This window comes from Sus scrofa, chromosome 13 (genome assembly GCF_000003025.6).
Source record: "Sus scrofa isolate TJ Tabasco breed Duroc chromosome 13, Sscrofa11.1, whole genome shotgun sequence".
Classification (NCBI taxonomy): domain Eukaryota; kingdom Metazoa; phylum Chordata; class Mammalia; order Artiodactyla; family Suidae; genus Sus; species Sus scrofa.
Window position 1 is genome coordinate 185,615,379 of NC_010455.5, and position 25,450 is coordinate 185,640,828.

Here is a 25,450-nt window from a genome sequence, read left to right on the forward strand (position 1 = left end):
TATCTGCTTGTGAATACCTCTAATGAATCTTTCATTGTGTTATTGCAGTTTTAAACTTCATAATTATGTCTTTATATCTTTTTAAGTTTTCTCTCTTTATTGGTATTTCCGTTTTGGTCTTACACTGTTTTTTTTTTTTTTTTTTTACTTTGTCCACATCTTTATTTAGTTATTTAAGCATCTTTAACACAGTTGTTGCAAAGTGTTTGTCTAGTATATCTATCATGAGGTCTTTTTCAGGGAAGTTTCTATTGATATCATTTTTTTTTCCTTTGGGCCATGATTTCCTGTTTCTTTATTTTTTTTAAATTACAAATTTAATTTTTTAATTACAATTTAGAAATTAAATTTTTTTTTAATTACAATGCCTTGTAACTTTATGTTAAAAACTGACATTTGAATCTAATCGTGTGGTAACTCTAGAAATCAGATTCTTCCTTTTCCCCTGGGTTAACCTAATAATTTTTAGTATCATTACTCTTTATTGTTTTGATTTTTTAAAAATTACTATTTTAGTTTGTGTCTCTGCCAAGGATCAGACTAAGATGTAAACATAAGATCTTCTCAGGGTGCCCAGTCTTTTAAATCCCCAGAAAGTCATTTCAGCCAGAGGAGGAGGAGCAGCAGTTATGAGGGAGGTGCAACAACTATGGCTACGCACCTCTTTGCACTCTGTGATCCAAAGCCACAATCAAAGACCAGAGCAAGAGCCCAGATATTTGGAAGATGTGCTGGTTTTTTACCCACCCTGGTTCCCACAAGCTCTGTGCAGGTTGCTCCAGGAATATGTGTAACGTGCCTACTACTTGGTTGAGGTGGATATGGTGGCTGCTAACAGCTGAAATGACTAAAATTTACCATAATGTACTGTCCACGTCTTCATTTGGAAGTTGCAAGCCTCTCATAGGCTCCAGAATTCTAAAATATTTACATCAAACAGATTCTTTCAGTACAGTTGTTGTCTAGGTGGGGAACCAGCTTCCTGGTGCTTCCTACTCTATCACCTTCCTAGACTCCTCCCTTAACATATGCATTTCTTAGTATTCGTTGAAATTTTCATTTGTAGACATTCTTTGTACTTTAAAGGTTAAGATTCAGAGTATTTTTAAAAAAATTATGAGGGATTCCAATGGAATTGTTCAAGTGAGCATCCTCAGTTTGTATGATGTACTCATAAGAAAACGAATTATGCAAATGAAAGCTTAACCATAGAATTATCTGCATTATAATTTAAATTTTCCAAAAACATATTTTTACATGGCCTAAGTCAACTAGTTTAATATGTTTTATTTATTATTTTATTTATTTATTTATTTATTTATTTTTTGGTCTTTTTGCTATTTCTTGGGCTGCTCCCACGGCATATGGAGGTTCCCAGGCTAGGGGTTGAATCGGAGCTGTAGCCACTGGCCTACCCCAGAGCCACAGCAACACGGGATCCGAGCCGCGTCTGTAACCTACACCACAGCTCACAGCAACGCCGGATCGTTAAACCCATTGAGCAGGGGCAGGGACCGAACCCGCAACCTCATGGTTCCTAGTTGGATTGTTAACCACTGCGCCACAACGGGAACTCCGTTTTTGTTGTTGTTGTTGTTGTCGTTGTTGTTTTGTTTTTGTTTTTTTGTAATATGTTTTAAAATAGCTATATAGAAAATGTAATATTTTTAGAAAAGGCTGAAAATATTATTGGTAGATGAATTTTTGTCACTAGGCTTTTAGGGGTATGAAAATCCCTAAAATATGAATGGCAATCATTCATATTAATTTGAAATGCTTAAACAAAAAGATACAGAAAGGAACACACATGTTCCCAAATACCTAGAGAAAATAGAATGTTTCTGTGTCCTGAAATTCACTGGAAATAGCAAACTGTTAGAACTAAAGCAGATATCTGAGTTCACTGTAGAGAAAATTGTGGCCCCTACAAGAAATTTTGACTACTAATGAGTTTAACAACATAGCATATACCATTCTTAAAAACGAGGAGAGAAAAAAAAATAGAGAAACTGAAAACTATGGGGAAAAAAAAAAAACAAACTGCCCAGCTTGCATTTGGTGCATTAGTTCAGAATCTTACTCATATTCTAAGGGAATTTCTGGGCTGTCTTTATGGTATGATGTGTTGCATAATAGAGAACATAAATGATAGAGCATGACAAATTCATTCCTTTTTATTTGGAAATGTGGCTAAGAACCTTGAATGGGATCTATAAAACAAAATGTTTGATTTAGTATTAAAATGACAGAATAAACTGGCCAAAATGCACTGCAGGCAAAAGTAGCTGGTAAATGCCTCTTTTCTACAACAAAAGTCTTAAGAATCAGAACTCTTGATAATCATATAGTTTAATCTGACTTTGCTCTGAATTTCTCATTGTTGCATCTTTCTGCAATTATGTGTCCCTATGAACTATAGGAAAAATTGCTGAGTTGTATCTATCTTATAGTGCTGGGAGTTTATGAAGATCATCAGCATGGATTCACATTGTTCATTCTAATGAGAATCCAGAAGCACACAATTAAGTAAAATATTCTGAAAAAAAGAGGCTGTGCCCTTTAATAGCTTGAATTAAATCTTGAAAAGCGTATACAGAATTATCATTTTTATTAATTTGACATTTTTCTTTTTCCATCTAATTAATGTCTTTGGGAAGAAAGAATACATTTTCCTTACATTCAGGACTCTTTAGAATCCTGTTTACAAATGATTTTCTGTACTAGGGTTTTACAGGCCAGGATACAATTGTGAGGCAATGCAAAGTTTAACTTTAAGACAGAATCCAAGCTTTGCTACTTCTTGACTAGTTGATTTTCTGAGCCTCCATTTATTTATCTATGAAATGGAGACTACATCCAAACTACTCTAAGTATTATGTGAAATACCATAAAATTGGATTTCAATATTAGATTTTTCGCACAACAAATAGTCCTACTGGGGGAAGTAAAATGTACTTTAAATGTTTGGCAACACAGGAATAGAGTCAATAAATTAATGATAAAGGATAACAACAATAGATTTAGCAAATGTCCTTTCTGGGACAGTATTTTGAAAGTCATGTTTTATTTGACATATTTTTTTTAAATGTCAACTCAAAAACTCTTTATTAAATTCTTATTCTGCATTGAAAATATGTAAGCTCTGTAAGGGCTGAAGACAGTATATATGTCATGTGTGATATATGTTCTGCTCATAAGATTCTTACGATTAAAAGCTTCTCGCAATAAAACATCCAAATACAAAAATTGGAGTCATAATCAATAACATAAAAAATATGTATAGGAGTTCCCTGGTGGTTCAGAGGGTTAAGGATCTGGTATTGTCACTGCCGTGGCTTGGGTCACTGTTGTGGAGCAGGTCCAATCCCTGGTCCCGGAACTGTCATAGGCACAGCCAAAAAGAAAAAAGAAAAAATATTTATAAGTGTTATTAGGAGGTTAAATAGCTAAGAAGAGGCTTGCAGTTTTTATTGCCATGGTGCAGGGAGAAGCAAGCATTCAATTACAAAAGCTTAACTTATGCTTCCAATTCCTGCCCCCCAAAAAGAAGGAAAAGTAGGTTTGTAACATGAAAAAAACAGTTAGTCAGTATAGACATTTTTGGAAATTAGCATATTTGTGAGTGAAAAATAATATTATGATCACTTTTAATCATCAAGTGATTTCCTGAGTAGTTTATAAAAATCTATTGTTTTAGACTACAGAAGAAAATTTGGGGAATTATATACCTATAATATTTTACATATTAAGTGGATCCTAAAAAAATCTGTTGAATTCTTTTTGGATGAATAATTTCTAAATGCTAAGAAACATTATATTGAAATGAAACAAGTATGAATAGTATATGAAAAAATTTTGGATGGAACATTTCTATTTTTAAATTAAGATTTTTACAAAGAGAGTATATTTCAAGGAGAACCCATTTAATTTCAAGTGACAAGTACTTCTTGAGTAAAATCTTACGTCAGTTAAAACTCAGTTTTTAAATTGTTTTATTGTTTTTGTGCATAGTTTATACTCATGATGATAAAAGAATATAAAAAGAGCACAGTAAAGAGAAAAGTTTGAAAATTCAGAAATGAGGAGCTGTGATTTTTATAAGGTGTCATCAATATACTATTTTGAGAAAAAGCCCCACATAAGCAGCACTTAATCGTTTAATTAATTTTTCTTCCTACTGTTTATTAAAATAAATATCTATATAAATTATTTATTACAAAGAATCTATCCATAAATTTAAAAGTCTGTAAGGTACTTTTGAAAATATAAGATCCTATTCTTCTGCAGCTAATAGAATCTTCATACACATTATTTGTACAAAAATACAAATTTATATTCTCAAAAGTAAATGAAAGTATAATTGAACCGAGGTGATTACTTACATAAACGTCCTAAGAAAACTTAAAGACACTTTGCATTAACAATGAAATTATTCCTGAAGTCACTCTTAAGGATGTAAAGGATAATTGGAGTACAAGTATTAAAAAGTGCTGCATTCTGGATAAGAAAAGTAAAAAAAAAATTTTTTTTTCAAGCTTATTGCAAACTTCTGCAGAAATGAGTCAGAGAATTATCTGTCAAAAAAAAACCCAAAACAAAACAAAGAGTTCCCATTATGTCTCAGCGGTAATGGACTCTACTATCTATAAGGATGTGGATTCGATTCCTAGCCTTGCTCGGTGGGTTAAGGGTCTGGTGTTGCTGTGCCCATGGCTGTGGCTGGCAGCTGCAGCTCCAATTGGACCCCTAGTCCCAGAACTTCCATATGCCATGGGTGTGGCCATAGAAAGACAAAAAAATAAACAAAAACTTCATTTTTGATTTATTTGTTTAGAGAACAAAAGCTGAATCTTAGGTGAGAAACTTCAGGGATTTCATTATCTTTTTAGATTCATCCGAGAAAGTCAACAGAAAGTGTAATTTTGAGTGATCAGTTCTATCCTAGCTAAGCTGTTTGATTTCTTCTAGCTCTCTGACCTGTTTCACAATTCTCTACAACCTGAGCAGTTCCATTTTGGGGGTTAATACAGCTCTTCTATATCATGGGAATGCTTATCTGCTTACACTGAATGACAGGAAAAACCCATAGAGAGATCTGGGTTTTAAGAGAGTGAAGACAGCATGGCTAAATTTAATCTCACTTTAGACCTTTGCTCAGCCTAATTAGTTGGCAAAATATGTAATTTATTTTGCTCCAAGGGTTGTAAATATTCTTTAGCCTCTGCTTGTCTTGACAGCCAAAGTAAGGAATTTACAATCCATTATTTAACAAACAAAACTCTTGTTCAACTTCTTTTAATAACGTCCAATGTCCTTCTTAAAGAGAGACTACAACTTCAGAGTTTTCTCTCTAGTAATATTATTTGCATATTTGTAAAAATAATGCTTAAAAAAGCTCGTGTTTTCCTTTCATTTGCCAGTTAAAAGGTCTTTTTTTTTTTGTATTTCAATATTTTGCTGTCCTATTTACATGTATTGCAAGGTGACAAAATGGTCATTTATGAAGCCCAGGTATATTTAAATCAGGCAGAAACATTAAATTAGGGAAACCAGATTCTTTTTAGAACCTATTCCTGTTGCCATGACAAAAATCCATGATTGTTTATAATTTTCAGAAGAATTACATTGTGGTTTCTAAATCATGCTGATTGAAAATAACTATAAAAGACCTTAATGTGTGCCATTTGTCCTCAGAGAACGTTTAGTGGCTTGTAATCTAGACCTACTTTCACCTAATTTTTGAGTTTGAATTTCCAATAAATTATAGAGAAAGAACTCATCCCACACCTTAGTTTGTGGTTCTGTTGTTCTATTGTATGGACACATTTGGAGAAAGAAAGTCTTTCATTAGCTAACTTCATAATTTGAGGTGCTCTATTATAGCATCCACAGCCTTCATATTTCAAGTGGTGGTTTGCTTTCAAGCCCTACCTCATCTATTCAGAAACCCTATGTTTGGTAATATGCCAGTAAATTATGGATATTTTAATGCATATATATTCTCATTTAAGAAAGGCAAGTCAAATTACAGATGCAGGCTCTGCCTCCCCTGATCTTTTCCTTTCCCACTCATTAAATTGGTCCTGATTTATAGAGTTCTTTCTATTTCACACAGTAATCTTTATGTTCACAGAATGTTAATAAGCTTCCTAATAAGGGTTATTGTACCAAAACCTTGAGCCTCAAAACTCAAAAACAGACCTACTGCTTGTATATAAGCTTTGTAAAACTGGCATTAATAGGTTTACTTCCATGCCTCTCCCCTATAATTTGAAAGCTCCTCTATAAGGCCTCCTCCATCGACTTTACCTCTGAGTGTTTTAGCCCAATGTTGTAATAACAGTTCAGCCATCATTTTATCCTCTTTTCTCCTCTCCTCCATAAACTTCTATGCTGTGAAATTCAATCTCTAAAGGGAAGAGTCTTGATACAGAACAGAAATATAAGAGCAAAGCGGGGAGGGGGATCAACTCTGAATTAATTGATCATAATGTAAAGAAATTTCCTCTTGGTAGAGGCAGAGGGACACACAAAGCTTCTTACCATCCCTACGAAATGTTAGAGAAAGAGGAATGCTGACAATCCAAGCCAGAAAGAGCTTTCACTAGAGTTACTCAGATAATTCAAGTAAAATGTGGAACTGCTATTCTTTATGTATGTGTATGGTGTGTGTGTGGGGGGGGAGTGTTGTTTTTTTTGTTTAATCCATTCCAAGTAATATCCTCAATTTTCCCTGATTTTATATGCTCTGATACTTTGATAGCTTTCTTGTTATCAATTTTTAACCTGAAAGGATGAAAAATCTGATCTCCAGACTTCTGATGAAATGAAGAATTTTATTTACGATTGGAATTGTGCGCTTCAAATTCCGTTGCTTTCCTTGTTTGATAGTATCAAGACAAACAGTTGAATATAAGCATTACCAGTTGCTCTCATCTACATAGCTGAGCGACAGTCTATCTCCAATCTTAAAACGATATTAGCAGCTGCATCTTTACATCATAAAATATGGAGAGCCATATCATATAGCAAAGTTGGCTGTAGGAATAAAAACATCTATGTCAGTCTCTCATAATTCTTGTGTAGCATACCCTCTATGTAGATTATCTGTGTACATGTTAATGACTAAAGTATCGCTCTTTTGCCTGTAAACATAAAGTATATTTCCACTAAAAAGAGACAAAGATGAATAAATTTTAGATTATCCTTATTCTGTATTATTTCACAATCTGGAAATATTCCCATTTGCATTGATAATTGATGTATATAACTTCAACTTAATTTTATACTTTTGTTGCTGTGACATTTAATAAAAGTGTCTTTATTTAAAAATTGAGAGACCAGCTCAGCCCAAGACTTGATTGAATCTCAGTCAATGGTGGAATCTGGCCCAGAGCAACATGACTGCTTTCTTGAGTCTTAAAGCACGCATCAATAAATGTCTTGTTACAAAGGTTGTTGCAGTCTGACTAGTCCTGCCAGAGTCTCTCATATGTCCCCATGCTGCATCACTTCATTCTTCATTAAAGAAGATGGTAATCAAACATAAACTACCACATGAAGGTATTTATTGTCCAAAGGCCCAAGCATTTTTGTTACAAGGCCTTAAGAATAAATACTTTTATACAGCATTAATCTCTCACTTCGGTTTTAAATGTGCTATATTTATTAACTGATTAAATGATAAAATGTGATAAATTTTTTATCTCTTGAATTCCTAACCTTGAGTAGAAGCTTTCTCTCCTAAGGTCAGTAAGATTTCAACTTCTTAACATTTTAACTGCCTAACTTAGTTTGATTTCTTCTCCCTTTCTGGACTCTTCATGACCAACTTTATCTGTGCACTAAGTGTCTCTCCATTGTAGTGGTAATTTATTTCTTGGGCTTATATTATATATCTCGCTAATTCCATCCAGGTCACTAGCCATCTGAGTTTGGGTTTCCTGAAAAATCTCACAGGTGGTTGGCCTATCAGAAATAATTGAACTCAAGTCTTGATTTTCTGATATATCCTTGCAGCTTCTAATCAGGTGGATTTCCCTGCTAATCAGTCTTTCCCAGTTGGCCTCCCTTAACTTTGAGACCATGTGTTTTCACCTGAGTCTTTTGACAAGACAATGAGCTCTCAAGAGCAAGTTCAGTCTTCTTTCAAAGTAGAAAGATGGAGAAATACAAATGTAAATTTCACTAATAGGAAATTTATCCTTTCTAATCATTTTGAATTATCCATACTGAATTAAAGACTGGTTGATATTTTTGGTATTAATATTTATCTAGTATATATGGCAATATTGAGGAGAAGAAGGGAGTGCAAGGAAATATCAAAACAAATTTATTAAGTATTTTCATGAAGGGAATAATAAATTTTACCTAGTGAATATATATTATAAAGGAATCAGAACTATGTTTATAAATTATATGGGATTTTATTAAACATGTACATTCTATAGTCATAATTCTTGTTAATAGCCCTACAAATATGATCCCGATTATGTATGATTTAATCTTTTATGATTGATTATATCTTCTATTATGAATTGATTATTTGACTTGAAGTTGTTATGTAAATGGGACATAATTTCCCTTTGTTCATCAAGGCCATTTATACTACTTAATTTTTTGCTCTGTTTAGCAAAAGCAGTAAGGGTAGAGCAACTATGGAATTTTGTTAGTTTCACCAAAGAAATTTGTAAAAATGCTAATTTTTGAAATCTGCAATTGTATTTTAAATTCTCTGGCAAATTAAAGGGGCTGGTATGACCCAGTAGATTTTTCTAAAATCTTTTATATCCCTGAACTTTTTCAGATTCTTTCTTTTCCTTTGTATCATGTTTAATCCAGGCTTGGTATGGTATATCTTTGAGAAGAAATTAAGAGAGAAAATATAAAAGATGACGTTTCAAGCTAGCTTGAAAAATAATTTCATTTGAGATTATTGAATAAATAATCCACTTTTGCAGTAGTCAACCCAGTGAAATGTCTTTGGCACAACTCAAGCACCTTATACTAGAGGCTAGAGTTCTAGATATTCAATTCCATATCTCCAGTAATTCTATAGAACAGTCAATTTAGAGAAGACAAAATGTTTGGGATTTCATTCAGTAAAGATGTTCATTTAAATCCTCCCTATTTCTTAAATATTAAAACGATGAAAAAATATTTTACTTTCTATTTTGTGAGTGTAAATATCACAAAATAAATTATTAATTTTCTTTGAAGGGTAATGCATGTGATTAGAAAGCTAAAATAGAGATGAAGTTCACAAATCATTCTCTTATGTATATTTCTTTTTTTTTTTAGATAGTTCATGGAAAGATTTACAGTGATATTATTCATTCAGCTTTAAAGTAGATTGCTTTTCTTTTTTTACTTATTAAAATGTATTAATCGTAGACATATTTTTTTCTTTTAGCAATGGTTGTTTTGAGCAACCTGGAACCAAATACGACGTATGAAATCAGGGTTGCAGCTGTAAATGGAAAAGGTCAAGGAGACTACAGTAAAATAGAAATTTTCCAAACATTGCCAGTTCGTAAGTAATCCTCTCTGTTTTGCTCTCTGTTGCTGTTCTCTTCACTTGCAAATTTAAATAGGATTTTAAAATGCAGGGAGACATTTCAACACTTTAAGGAAGTGAATTACCTTTGTAGAAGTGATTTCTGAAGACGACGGCATCTCGATTTTGTAAAAATAACTTTGTTCTGGAGCAAGAGAAAAGTAAAAATGCACTGAAATCTAAAAATTGTAAAATTCATCTAAGGAAATTGTTTCCATAAGGAAGATGTCCTACTTATTCATAGTCTTATTAATTAGATTGTAGTGCTCAGACTATATTCCATGAGTAGAAAAATATCTACATAGATAATTCCTTTGCTGAGGCATGATCATTGCTTTTATCCCATGAATTATATAGGCCTTAAGTGTGAGAAAAAGTCACCACTGAATTAATCTATTGCAAAGTGATTCCAGATGAAGAATAATTACAGCCTCCTCATTGCCATCATGCTTTGGTGTATTTTAAGTCAACTGCATTTGCATGAAATTAAGATACATTTAAAACAGTGTAAATTTCCTTTATGTTGAATAAAATGTTGAAAAATGTGAGAAAATTTGAGTATGACTAAACAAACACTATCATATAACCTATGCATAACCCTGTCTATTACGTAATTTTATTTAGGGAAGTCAAATTGACTGCAGTAATTAAACTAATTTGTGACCAGTTCTTTTCTGTTGGTTCTCATAAAATGTCAGGTGTATTCTCTTTTCTCCATTCTGGATGCCAGTGTATTTTTTAGTCTTTCTTTATTTTTTTCAACAGGATGACTGCAAGAACATATTGATTTATAATCCTACCTCCAGACTAAAATGATTCTACAATTACTTTGCTATAATTTAAATAGAGATGTGCCCTTTTCTGCTTATAATCCTTAACAACCCTTCATATTTAGTTTTTCCCATAATCTCTTATTGAATTCCTTTTAGATGTTACTGAACTGGTTTTTGCAGAAGTTTTAATTCGTTTATTGAAAATAGATTGTATTGCATATAGGTCATGTGAGTCATAATATCTGACACTAACTGAATTAAATTTTATGAACAATCTTTGTATACTTTCTCTATTTATTTATTTTTTAGGGCCACACCTATGGCATATGGAAGTTCCCAGGTTCAGGGTCTAATCGGAGCTGCAGCTGCCAGCCTACACCACAGCCACAGCAATGACAGATCTGAGCCACATCTGTGACCTTTTCTGCAGCTGTGGCAAAGCCAGATCCTTAACCCACTGAGCGAGGCCAGCAACTGAATCTGCATCCTCATGGATACTAGTCTGGTTCTTAACCTGCTGAGCCACAACGGGAACTCCATTTTCTTTATTTATTTCTTTATGGCTGTGCAATACACACAAGGTTATTTTACTATTTGCCAACATGCCCAATTGTCATATTTCTTTAATGATTTGCCTTTTCTCAGATAAAATACTGGCTTGATTAAAGTTATAAACCTGAGATTAGACATAAAGATTACCTGCAGAAAAAAGTCCAGCTTCTCTAGTTTGGGAAAGGTGCTAACCTCAGCACTGTATTCTGCTTGGATCATCTCGGCATTCCTCTGAGTTGCTGAGGTACTATAAGTTTGTAGAACCTTGCAAATGGAAGTGAGTCCCCTTAGAGTTTCTTAGTATGACCTTATCTGTCTCCATATCCATAGGGAATTGGAGGAAACAGAGGCAGAGGTCACCACTGCATGCCCATTGACATCACATAAGTGACACACAGCAGGGATTCCCATTCCAAGGGGCCCAGCAGTGATGGCATCCTTCACATAAAAAACCCTGACCCTTCAGTAGATCCCTGTTCATAGGAAAAATATTAGTATCTTTCTTATAAGACCAGCTCCATGTGAAGCATAACACCGAAGGAAGTATTTTCACGAAGCTAGAATTTATTAAAAAAAAAAAAATTAAACCCATCTATAACTTGGATACTACAAAATTTCTTTATTCAAATCTTCATCTACTTATAAATGCTCATTAAAGCAGATAACTAATTGCTAAGATATTTTCCCATATAGTTTGATGATTTACTAAAATATTATCTTCACATATAGTTTGATGACTTAATATGTTTCTATTATTACATATTTACAAAACATTTACAAAATGAATTGACATTAGTAAAATAAATGGTTGTACACTATTACTACAAGAAATAAAGTTGTATGCTTGTATAATGCAGTGAGTACTATTCTCGCAGAATTTGCACATCAATATAGACCATATATTTGGTCCTGAGGTTTCATAATTTTGGCATATGTCTAGTGTTCTGAATATTGCTGTTTCTCAGATGGAGAAAATGAGGATCAGAGATTATATCGCAATAAAGGGCAAATAGAAAGTAGTAAACCCAGAATAACATCATACATTTTGATTATATGTGGTGGTGTCTTTATAAAAATGCGGTTTCTTTATATATATGATGTATGTGCAAATCCCAAGAATGTTGTGTTGCATATTTAGGTGAACCAAGTCCTCCATCCATTCATGGACAGCCTAGCAGTGGGAAAAGCTTTAAACTCAGTATCACCAAACAGGATGATGGAGGGGCCCCTATTTTGGAATACATCGTGAAATATAGAAGTGTAAGTGCCCTGTTTATTACTGTTTTGTGCAGTGTTTTTAAGTTGCATTAAATTTGAATTGAATTCATAGAAATGTCAGAAGTGAATGCATAACTACAAATTAAATAACAATAATGATAAATGGTTCTCATAGGAATTCAAGTGACATTTTTCCGTTGCTGAAATTTATCATTATAAACTCTAAAATATGTGCTTGTTGGTTTGTTTTTGTAAAATTTAAACATAGATCATTAAAATGATGCCATAGTTTCTACCTGGTGATTTCTAAACTTGGCAACATTTCAGAAATGAAATGTCATTTTCCCTGTTTTTCTGATAAGTTTAGCAGGATATTTCACCTTCCATTCTGCTCAATTTTAGTAACTTTAAGCCTTCTCAATTTTAGTTACTGTAGGTAGGAGTAGCAAATCACACCTCAAAAATGACCTTATTATTTATTTTTATGAATTATTGTTATCAATGACTTGAAATAAATTTATTATTTAATATGACTTTATAAAAAGAAATCACTCGAATCAACATCTAACAAAAAATGGCCACATTGAACTTGAGAGAGAGAGAATAGATTTTTTCAAGCTTAATTAGCGCTAATATGGGATTTTGGACAGCCCAAAGCTGCTTTGAGACTTGTCAAAGCAGGGGATGAAGGATGTCCTCTGGTTACAGATGAAGAAAGTGACCTGAAAGACTTTACCTTCAGCTGAAAATGATGCCAACGTCCACTACAAATGATTTCTGTTAACAGCTCTGCCATAAGTACCAATGAGTATTTGTGTCTGCTGCAGGATATGTTAAAAGTGACACATAATTTTAAATCTAATTTTGAAAAGTTTATTTACTAATTATTATTATCCCCATAATACCATGTCAATTGGATTCATTTTAATTTTATTTTCCTTTTTCATATCTCAAGGATTCACCTTAATGCATATATTCCCTTAATGTGTTTCCTCAGCAAAAATACATGCCATTATCATCTTTCATTCGCATACACCCTTTTGTATTCTAACACTTAGTCATTTCTTACAACTTTTGAAATGGAACATCAACTTTTAAAATTTCTATGACTTCTAGTTATCATGATAACTTTGTGTGTGTGTGTGTTATCATGTCAATGTAATGGTGGCCTTAACCAAATTGAAAAATATTACTATTCTCTCCATATTGGTTAAACCTGTAACCCTGGGAAATTTAGGTGACTTTCTCATTTTTAATTTAAATATTTTTAACCTTTTGTTTTACTACTATTTATGATTATCCATGTAATAGTGTGTCAATTCCATACTTATGTTTCCTGAACATTTATGGATATTTTCCAAGTTTATTCTATTTAGAAAATAGTGAAATTGCTTCTTAATAGAATGTAAATGATTTTACCTATCTTGCCATAAATCTACAATTTTCTAAATTATAATGTTGATGCTTTTAAATTCAAATATCTAAATTTTGGAGGATGGTTTGAAAAAAGGGAGTTTAATTTTGAGCAGCAAACTTCAGTAATTAATTTTAGATACCAGTTTAGTCTTTTAAATTTAAGACTGATGTCCCCTTCCAAGGACCCCCCTTTGTTGCAGGTTTCATGCTGGAGATGATGGACAGCTGTGTGTCTTATGGCTAAACGTCTATGAAGGTTTCATACCTCCCTTCCAAAGCAACTCTGAAAGGCTCATTTGTCTCTCTGTGAATCTGATGGTGTCTTAGTGGTCAGGTCAAGTTTCTCGACCGTTCTTATTTGACCATTTGGAAACTCTTTCAATGGGAAAGGGTCTCTGTAAGGGTCGTAAACTTAATGCAAATTAATGGGAATGACCTGGGAGAAAAGAACTTGTATGCAGATTGCGGACCATGATTACACCTGGAAGAATTTATGATACAAAATACAAATGGATGGTAAGAATCTGTAGGTAATTCCAACAAAATTCCATAGTGAACACTGAACTTCAATGATGAATTGTAAAAATATATCTAACATTATACCCTTTATATGATAGTTTCTATCTAAAACTAAAAGCTATGTTTGACTTGACCTTCTAAAGAGTTGATATTGGAAATAATACAAATGTTATATTGAGTTTAACAAGAATCATTCGTTTCAATTGATAATGGAAAACATTTATTATTTCGTATTGTATCTTTACTTTATCCATCAGTGGTTTTTATTAATATAGCATGTATATTTTAGAAATGATGTGACTTTGTTCAGCTATAGAGTCAGGGATCCAAATTATTTTTCCTTATGTTCTTTCATCCTTAGCAAGTTGGCTTTTGTCTTCATATAGATTATCTCATGTTCCTAAGTTGTTGCCCTCACATCTACATTCAAAATGTAAGGAGAGTGAAAAGAACAAAAGAAACAATAGGCTGTTTAAGCTGAATTTGTCTATTTTTCCAGCAATGCTGTATACTTTTTTAAAAAGCCCCACCAAGCAGAATTTGAATTATGTCTCATTAGATAGAATATGTCTCATTTGACTACCATTAAATGAAAGGTCTTATAGTTGGGATTTGGGTCAGCTAAACAATGGGGTCTCCAACATATTGTTAAAGGAATTGCCTATGTTATTGTAAAGACTGACTTAGTTTGCTAGGACTGCCATAACAGAATACTACAGATGAAGTGTCTTAAACAACACAAATATGTTTCCGCACAGTTATGGAGGCTGGTAGACCAAGACAAAAGCGTCAGCAGGTTTGGTTTCTCCTACGGCCTCTCTCCTTGGCTTATAGATGGCTACCTTCTTGCTGTGTCCTCACATGGCCTTTTTATCTGTGCACACACATCTCTGGTGTTTCTTCTTCTTCTTGTGAAAATATAAGTATTATTTGACTAGGGCTCCATCTAAAGGATCTCCTGTAACCTTAGATACCTCCTTAAATATATCATACCTTCTAATAGAATTACATTGGAGGGGAGAACTTTAACATTAATCTGAGGGAGTGTACACAAATTAGTCCAGAATAATATTATCTGTTGTGAATCTTGTGTATCTATAAAGGCACATTTGGCATTTTGGGTGGTATAACAGTGGGCCAACCAGGAATCAGCCACTCAATACAGTACGTTTAGCATTTCTCACCCCCTACCTATATTACAAGTAGTGATTTCAGTCACTGTTGAAACCAGAAATGTTCACAAGCATATCAGTACATCTGTTTAGAGTGAAATAGATTCATAAAATGGAAATAGACATTCAAGGGGAAATTACATTTATATGTATATATTTGAAAACATAAACTGCATTTAAAATGCTGACCAAATTTATTTTGGTTTCTTTAATGTGGGTTAAAATTAATATTTTATGAGAAGTTATGTGTGAAACATAGAGACAAATAAAATGTTAAGTGTAATAAAATTAGAAAATTTTGTGGATTCAAATAATAGTAGTCATCAATATATTTTACCTCTATACTTAGTTAACATGTCTCAATTTCACATTAAAATTTAAACAAGGACAAGTTTTGTTTTCAGTAAATCTCTGGCTTCCATTGTTTTGCCTTTCTTCTCCCCGTCATAACCCCAATAAATCTAATGGTAGCAGTGCCCTAGTTTTGCGTATTTCCTCCTCATTTCATCTCATCTCATTTGTCTTGCCATACGTCTTCTTTTCATTCCAATATCCAGCTTTTTCTAACTGCAAAAATTACTAGAGAATCTCTTTTTAAATAGCATAATGAAAATGGTTGCATAATTCAAACATAGTTATAACTGACAGATAATAAATTACTGTGTTTCTATAAAGCCTACTGGCATTTTTACTTTTTTTGCTTTTTAGGGCCACACCTGCGGCATATGGATGTTCCCAGGCTAGGGGTTGAATCAGAGCTACAGCCTCTGGCCTACACCACAGCCACAGCAACATGGAATCCCAGCTGCATCTTGTGCCCTACACCACAGCTCATGGCAACACCAGATCCCCAACCCACCGGGCGAGGCCAGGGATCGAACCCTCATCCTGATGGATCCTAGTTGGGTTCCTTAACTGCTGAGCCACAAAGGGGACTCTCCCTACTGGCTATTAGTAGAACTTTAGGCTATGGTAAGAGCTGTAAAAGTAATTTCTTTCTTTTTTTTTTTTTTTTGTCTTTTTTGCTATTTCTTGGGCCGCTCCCGCGGCATATGGAGGTTCCCAGGCTAGGGGTCGAATCGGAGCTGTAGCCACCGGCCTACACCAGAGCCACAGCAACACGGGATCCAAGCCGCGTCTGCAACCTACACCACAGCTCATGGCAACACCGTATCTCTAGCCTATTGAACAAGGGCAGCGACCGAACCCGCAACCTCATGGTTCCTAGTCGGATGCATTAACCACTGTGCCACGACGGGAACTCCTGTAAAAGTAATTTCTTGCAGCCTTTGTATTTCAAGGGAGGTATTGCTCACTCTTGAAGGGAGAAAAAATGTACATGAAGTGTTATTTTCTCACTTTTTAATGGACAAACTGAACCAAACTGAGCCTTACACAGTTTGGGTGACTTGGTCATGGGTGGAGCTAGGGAACAGAAATAAGATTTTGTCATCTAAAAAAAAAATTTTTAGTGGTAAGGGCTGAAGTAAAATTTGCCTGCTGAGATTATAGTGACTCCTCAACCACTCTCCAAATATAGCTCCTGTGTCTCCAAATACAGCCATCATCCATCCACTTCCTTACCATATCATTTAATGAAATACCTTGTACTCCAACACACTAAAACAATCTCCATCTTCCTTTGTTTCCCTGTCCCTCCCTTTATTAACTCCTCCATCATGCAAACATCATGCTCTGCAGGTCCAACTGCAATTCCATGATTCAGTATAAGGTTATATTCATGTGATCAAACAATAAATAGCCCCTCTTAGGAGGGAATAATTTTCTCTACAGTTTCTTTCTTAACAAGTTACTAGTTCACATTAAAAAAAAAAAAAAACTTGCATACTCAAAATTTGGTGGCTAAATATTTATAATGGCATTTGCCTTCGTGTTTGCCCTTCTATTGAAATAATAAAAACTATTTCAAAAAATTCTTAATTATCTATTTTCTTTGTCTGACTCCAAGCCACTCCATCTATTATTCCTCAAATTGTATGAATTCCACAATGGACTAAAGTGTTATTGAATAACTTGAAAATTTATTTAGCTATATGCAACTCATTTTTTAATTGGATATCCTTTATGGGAATAAGATATGTAAATTCAGAAAGTAAGGAACAGCCTCATGAGATGTCCTACTTGATTCTTCTTCCACCCTATCTTTAGACTCCCCTGTGAACAGGACTATATGTTTTATAAGCTAGAAACAACAAAATTGAGATGATATATTCCTTATATGAGTATTGATTTGTAGAAGACATTGAATCTAAGTATTTAAACCAGGATTTCACTGGAAAAGAGACTAATCATATCATAATGTAGAGAACATATATCTTTCTATAGATTCTGAATCAGGAAACACATATTATTCTATGTTATCTTATAGTAAATAGAGCACACAACTTTGTTCAGTTGCCTATTAAGAAGATAGAATTTATGAGAACAGAACTGGAGTAATAAAAGCAGAATTAGATGGCACCATGGACCCTTTAGGAAAGTTAACATCTCTAATAAGTCATTGAGATTAAGCCATGTATTTGGAGAATAAAGACAAACATTAATCTCAGAATGCAAATGGAAAAATTAAAAGTTATTTTATGTACAGAATATTTTCACTGACTTTGTACTGTGGTGTCAATAGAATTATATATATTTTTACTAGAGTATAGTTGATTTACAGTGTTGTGACAATTTCGTCTGTGCAGCATGGTGACCCAATCATATACATTATTTGTCTCATACTATCTTTTATCATATTCTACCCCAAGAGATTGGATATAGTTTACTGTGATGTACAATAGGACCTCATTGCTTATGCATTCTAAGTGTAATAGTTTGCTTCTACCAACCCCAAACTCCCAGTCCATCCCACTCCCTCCCCGCTGGCAACCACAAGTTTGTTCTCCATGTCCATGATCTGTTTCTGTCTTGTAGATAGGACCATTTGTGTCATATTTTATATTCCACATATAACATTTTTTGATAATTTATTTTTTTAATTTTATTATATTTAATTTACAATGTCCCCTCAATTTCTGCTGTACAGCAAGGTGACCCAGTTATAAATATATATATATATATATATATATATATATATTCTTTTCTTCACATTATCCTCCATCATGTTCCATCACAAGTGATTAGATATAGTTCCATGTGCTATACAGCAGGATCTCATTGGCTTATCCACTCCAAGTGCAATAGTTTGCACCTACTAACCCCAAATTACAAATCTATTCCAATTCCTCCCCCTCCCCCTTGGCAACCACAAGTCTGTTCTCCCTGTCCATGAGTTTATTTTCTGTAGATAGGTTTATTTGTACCATATTAGATCCCAGATAGGTTTATTTGTACCATATTAGATCCCAGATGTAAGTGATACTGCCAAGACCAGCTCAGCAGGTGAGGGCTGAAGAACAGGTGCTGTGGAATTTAAGAAGAAGTTAACATAAAACAAGACACAGAGACATTTATCTTAATCAAAAGGGGGAACCAGGGGGCTCAAGGTCTCAGGGACCAAGAGCACCGCCTCAAGAAACCACACTGCTTTTATTGTGCTCTTTAGGATTATGTCAAGTGAGGAGGAGGCTATAGGTGCAGGATATAGTTTTTTCTTATTTTAAAAGTCACATAGCTGGTAGCTGGTTAAGCTTTTATTCTGACCTTTAGGCATTTAACAATAATTAACATTGAGGAAACTTGGCCTCAGGTATCTATGCATAGCATCTAGAGAATCACCACTGTGCTTCTGCAGACTGAGTGCCTATCTGCAGCAACCCAGCATGCCTAGGTTTGTACCTCGTTCTCTTTGCTGATGCATATCTTGCTAACGATCCCTCATAAACAGCATGTGGTATTTGTCTTTCTCTTTCTGACTTACTTCACTTTGTATGCGAGTCTCTAGTTCCATTCCTGCTAACAACCCCTCATAAACAGCATATGGTATTTGTTTTTCTCTTTCTGACTTACTTCACTTTGTATGAGAGTCTCTAGTTCCATTCATGTTGCTGCAAACGCATTATTCTTTTTATGGCTAAGCAGTATCCCATTGTGTAGATGTACCACTGCTTATTAATCCATTCATTTGTTGATGCACATTTAGGTTGTTTCTGTGTCTTGGCTATTTTGAATAGTTCTGCTATGAACATAGAGGTGTGTGAATCTTTTTCACTGACAGTTTTGTCTGGATATATATCCAGGGGATTTCTGGATCATATGTTAGTTCTGTAGTTAGTTTTCTGAGGTGCCTCTATACTGTTTTCCATAGTGGTTGTACCAGTTTATATTCCCACCAACAGTGTAGGAGGGTTCCCTTTGCTCCACACCTTCTCCAGCATTTGCTATTTGTAGACTTACTAATGATGGCCATTCTGACCAGTGTGAAGTGGTACCTCATTGTAGTTTTGATTTTCATTTCTCTGATAATTAGTGATGTTGATCATTTTTTTTATGTGCCTTTTGGCCATCTATATGTCTCCTTTGGAGAAATGTCTGTTCAGGTTTTCTGCCCATTTTTCAATTGGCTTGTTTGTTTTATGGCTGTTGAGTCGTATCAGCTGTTTTTATATTTTAGAGATTAAGCCCCTTCATCATTTGAATCTATTTTCTCCCATTCCATAGATTGTCTTTTTAAAAATGGTTTACTTTGCTATGCAAAAGCTTGTCAGTTTGATTAGGTCCCAATATTTAATTTTGTTTTCATTTCTATTGCCTTGGGAGACTGGCCTAAGAAAACATTTGTATGGTTGATGTCAGAAAATGTTTTACCTATGTTCTGTCCAAGGAGTTTTATGGTGTCTTGTTTTATGTTTAAGTCTTTAAACCATTTTGAGTTTTTTTTTTTTTTGTTGTTCATGGTAATTGGGTGTATTCCAGTTTCATTGATTCACTAGCTTCTGTCTAGTTTTCCCAGCACCACTTGCTGAAGAGACTGTCTTTTTCCCATTCTATATTCTTGGCTCCTTTGATGAAGATTAATTGACCATTGCAGTCTAGGTTTACATTTCTGCGTTCTTTATTTTGTTCCATTGGTCTGTATGTCTGCTTTTGTACCAGTACCAAACCGTCTCGATTACTGTAGCTTTGTGATATTGTCTGAAGTCTGGGAGAGTTCTGCCTCCTGTTTGTTTTTTTTTCCTCAGGATTGCTTTGGCAATTTTGAGTCTTTTATGGTTCAAGTTTTGAAATATGTTCCAACATTGGATAGTTATGATCCTTAAAGACTCCTAAACCTTTTGGTGTGTTTTCCTTGCTGCTAGTGAAAATGATGATTTTTATTCATTCTTGTTTTGATATCATAAAACATTCTAATTGTTGTCTGAATAAATAAATGTATAAATGACTTAATAAGTTTATCTATGTTGTGCAATTATAAATGGCCTGTAACTAGATTAATATATGTATATAAGGAATAATAAATACAAGGGAAAAAACTTGTACTGTGTTCATTTTTATAGGTTGTGAGAGCACAGAATGTGATAGATAGGAAAAATTAGCCCTTATTTTCCCCTAAAGAAGTACTTGGGTGTTGAAGACAAGGAATAGATAAAATAGAGTCCAGTGTAAAAATTTTTACCAGGCTTCAGGACCTAGAACAAAGGCACTTTGAATAGGCTATAATGATATAAAAAATGTACAGTGGAGAGTGGGTGTATGTGTATGTAAATTGTCTGGATTGCTAAATCACTCCCTCTCATACTCAGAGAAACAAACGGAGCTTTAGAGAATTCTGGGGATTTCTGTAAGTTCATGTAAGTAGTGAAACCCAGGAAACCCAGGAACCAGGAGCTGCCTTATATGGGAATACAAAATCTTATATCACAGCACACTGGATTCACAAGAACCTTAAAATTAATCAAGTTAGTACAAGCCCACCTCCTCTATTGTCTTCTCTTTTTATAATTATGTAGTTTTTATTTAAGATGATGTTGACCATATATACCCTGAGACTTTGTAAAGAAGGTTAGTGAATATCTTCTTATTTTGAATAAAAGCAGTGAAGGTGCCCTTTACATATGAGGAAACAAAAACCCTCTCCCTCCCTCCTCCACTCTTCTCCCTACAGATGATAGCAAACATTTCCTTATATGCTGATATGATTTACAATAACTTTTAAGGAGTCCTCTTGTCATATGGCCTTGCTACCAACATTTTGATGAAAAGAATTGCTTAAGAGAAACTGTATCAAAGCAAAATGACCTTTTTTTTTTCTTTTTTTTTTTTTGTCTGTGGCTGTCCTTTAACTTTTAATTGGCTTATTAATACTAGGGCTATTCAGCAAATCATCTCATTAAGTTACCTAAGGGAACATTTTGCAACCAGATTATCTTAAATTGTTCCCTTGGCATTTAAATTCTGTAAATTAGGCCCTCTACAAATGCATAATTGAGATTTTGATCCCTAAGGGAGCATTTGGTAACACCCACTTTATTTTTTTTTCTATACCCTAGAAATAGTAATTAAAGGATTCAAAATCCTCCTTGCCTAATGGTGAATGGAAAATCAAATTGATTTAAATTGGGGAAAATATTAGAATTCCCTTTGGTTCCTTATGCCATCAGTCCAACTGTCTGAAATTATGGAGAGGCTTTTTATTTATTGTGCTAAGATCTTCAACAATTAAGAATTAAGTGATTGGTAATTCAGAAGAGACTCTGCATGTCTTGGACTTGTCAGGACTTTGACCTTAAATATTCAATTTTCCTAAATAGTATTTTTGGAGGATTACCTGAAGGGTGTGAAGTCTTTTTGTACCTCCGAATAATACATTTCATCCTAGGGTAATTCAGGTATCAGCTGTTGGCTTATTTTCTGGCTCTTTCCCCCACATATCCACTCAGATACAAAGCAAAACTCAGCTCTGGATTTTCACACAAATATTCACTCTGCTCAAGAGTGGTAGTTAAGGAGTTTCCACTGTGATGCAGCGGAAACAAATCTGACTAGTGACCATGAGGTTGTGGGTTTGATCCCTGGCCTTGCTCAGAGGGTTAAGGATCCAGTGTTGCCATGAGCTGTGGTGTAGGTCACAGACATGGCCTGGATCTGGTGTTGCTGTGGCTGTGGTGTAGGCTGGCGGCTACAGCTCCAATTCGACCCCTAGCCTGGGCACCTCCATGTGCTGCAGGTGTGGCCCTAAAAAGCAAAAAAAAAAAAAGATTGGTAATTAAATAGAACTTACTGAATTATTGGGCACGAGGACAGCTACAAAGGCAACTACTGCTTTGTGTAGGCTTTGTCCTTATCTAACCTTTCAATCTTCCCGCCCTTCATCCCCATCTTTCTCTCTGTGTGTGTATTCCATTTTGTCTGTAGAAAAAATTATATATATATATACATATATATATATGTATAATATGTATGTTCATATATATGTACCATGTCATATATGATCTAAGATTATTTTTTAGTAGAGATTTTTTTAAGTTTTATTTTTTTTGGTTAACACCTGTAAAGTGTTTTTACATTTACTTAAAACAGTAAACAACAGTGTTTGTCATTACATCTTTTAGTGATTGTGTATCTTTCTGAAACTTTCAACCATTGTACCTATTTTTTTGGATTTAAACTTCTCAGAAGAATCACCTTCTTTTCATTAAGTAGGTGAGGACAAATATAAAGAAAAATGGAACTGGAGTTTCTTATTTCCAGTAAAGTTGACATTATTTCCCCAGAGGAAACTTCCCTGGCTCCAGGATTCTATTAGTTCTCCCTGTTGCATGTTCCCAAAGCATTCTTTTATTTCTCAAAGAGCTCATGTCTTTATTATGTGCTGATTTATAAACTCCGAAATGAGGTATTGTACATATCTTTTTCACTATTGTATTCAAAGTTCTAGAGAAGTCTCAGTACCCACTAAAGACTGAATAACTGAATGAATTGATGAAGAAAGAGGGTGTTGGGACAATTATAGCTAGTGATACTACTGTCCTAGGCATTTCAAAAGTCCACCTGGGTTCCTTTCTTAACTTTACTAGTCATTTAGTAATTTAGATAAGTTATAAGGTTTCTGGTTCATACCATTGTTTTCCAATGCCTTTTCCAGTAACTTCATAACACCTTAAATAATATTGTGCACAAGTCCAATATGATAAATAAGCCTATTTACAAGTTTCAAAAAGCAAGGGCATATACCTCTTATTTATACGATAACTTTAGGTGCTTGTCCAAAACCAATAGCTTCATTTAGAGGGGGTAGTAATATCTTCAGTTTTATATGAAACAGCAAAACAGGACAACATATTTCCTTTGTAATAAAATTGTATGAACCCAAAAATAATTAAGCAGAACCATAGGATAGTATCAAAACTAATGCCATCTTGTCTCCTTTTGAAGGACACTTCATATTTGTATAGCTTCAGTTTAATGCAATCATGAATTTAACTTCCACAATTTGACAATTTGACTTTAGATAATAAATCCTCAATTTTCACCATAAATGTAGAAAACAGTTACTCTTTCTAATCAAATAAATATTGTAAAATATTGGCTCAACATAAAGTAATTCTGGGCTGGGCACTGAGGTTAAACAGATTGATAAATCAATCAATTGATCATTCTGTCTGTTTACCCATCTGTCACTATGACTTGGTTACAATTTATTTATAATACACATCTGGGAAATTGAGATTTGTATTTGGAGTGATGGATTATTATATATGTGGTTTCAGAGAAAATATCATTTCATTTCTATATAGTTACTATGAAAATACTTTCTCTTTAATACCTATCACTCGTTAAGTGGTTATGATTCTTAATGCCCTGGAATAATCAGTTTACTTAGTTTTGCTCATTGCTCCCTCAGGAAAGCTAACAAAGGCAGCCACGACCATCACTTCTGCAATAGAGATGAGGCACAGAGAACTTGCCATTTAAACACTTACCTGTGCTTACATGGCTAACATAGGTGGAGCTGAATGTTCACATTGTTTAGTATAGTTACTGTCCATAAAATTATATCAATTATTTGTAACTGTACTCATAGTATTTTTTCAAATAAAGGATAATTCATATATAATGCTGTCCAAAACATTTATTTTAGAAAAAGAATCAGAATTTAAGTGCAGAATGTCCAAAGACAGGATAACATTTTTTAGTTTCTTATGCTAATAACCTATTTAACAGCTAATAATTTTTCTTCTATGTTGTTTCATTATAAGTCTAAAACATCATAGTAATTTAAATCTATTTAAAAAATCCAGAATTTATTTGCAAGAAACTTTACTACCTACCTCCCCTACCCCACTCCAAGCCTTAAACTACAGTCTCTGGCAGTTATTTTAATGGATATATTAGACTTTTTCTATATATGAGATTTTATTTTCATATTTACATGACTATTAATAGTCAACAAAGCGGATAGACAGAAGACTGATGTATGTGAAATTTAAAAAATCTTAATGGAGATAAATTGTCAGTTGCTGAATCATCAAGGATTAATTATGAAATCATTGCTCTTCAGCTAATTTTAAAAGCATTACATTTTTTGTGGAAAAATCTTAGAAATGACTTCATCTGTATACAGCTTCATTTATCCCAGTGGATGAGAAAATATTCTTTTTTGATTCACTAAACCCACTTGATCCAATTTCAAGATAAATTAATATTTTTAAAGATCACAAATTTAGTGCATGGATATTTAAAATGTATTTGTAATGCCTTAACAGAAAGATAAAGAAGACCAGTGGCTAGAGAAAAAAGTGCAAGGAAATAAAGACCATATTATTTTGGAGCATCTACAGTGGACAATGGGGTATGAAGTTCAAATTACAGCAGCCAATAGATTGGGATATTCAGAACCAACAGTCTATGAGTTCAACATGCCACCGAAGCCCAACATTATTAAAGGTAAGCAACGTATATGCTCTCTTAGGCTGAAAATAAATGTGGTATTATCTTTTATTACCCCTCTCGATTTTTCTTAATATTGAAAATATAATTTTATAAAAGTGTAAATTCTAGTGCTAATCCTGATCATTTACATGTCCTAATTGAGATTTCTCAATCTCTCTTGCTATGGAAGATTTGTTCATATGTAAATGCACTTTCACAACTTAAGTGGTTGAAATGGTCAGGAGAGAAGAGCAGAGGGGGAGGGTGGAGAGTAAGAAAGACTGTTGAAAATCAACTTGAAAAAATGTCATCCAGACTAGAAAAGACGTTTTCAAAGAGGACAACTTTTCTGACTAAGACATGGGAATTGGTTCTCCAATTCTGGGGAGATGTAGCCAGAGATAATAAAC

The 25,450-nt window shown here is 33.9% G+C and overlaps 1 protein-coding gene across 2 annotated transcripts in view; it reads left to right on the forward strand.

Moving 5' to 3' along the window:
- The window catches only part of NCAM2 (neural cell adhesion molecule 2), a 503,610-nt gene that overhangs the window by 439,097 nt on the left and 39,063 nt on the right, over positions 1–25,450 (forward strand). For both annotated transcript variants that reach the window (XM_021070859.1, XM_021070858.1), the window contains exons 13-15: positions 9,413–9,532; positions 12,020–12,141; positions 24,875–25,055. In XM_021070859.1, coding sequence (XP_020926518.1) covers positions 9,413–9,532; positions 12,020–12,141; positions 24,875–25,055 — 423 coding nt within the window. The remainder of the gene's footprint in view (positions 1–9,412; positions 9,533–12,019; positions 12,142–24,874; positions 25,056–25,450) is intronic.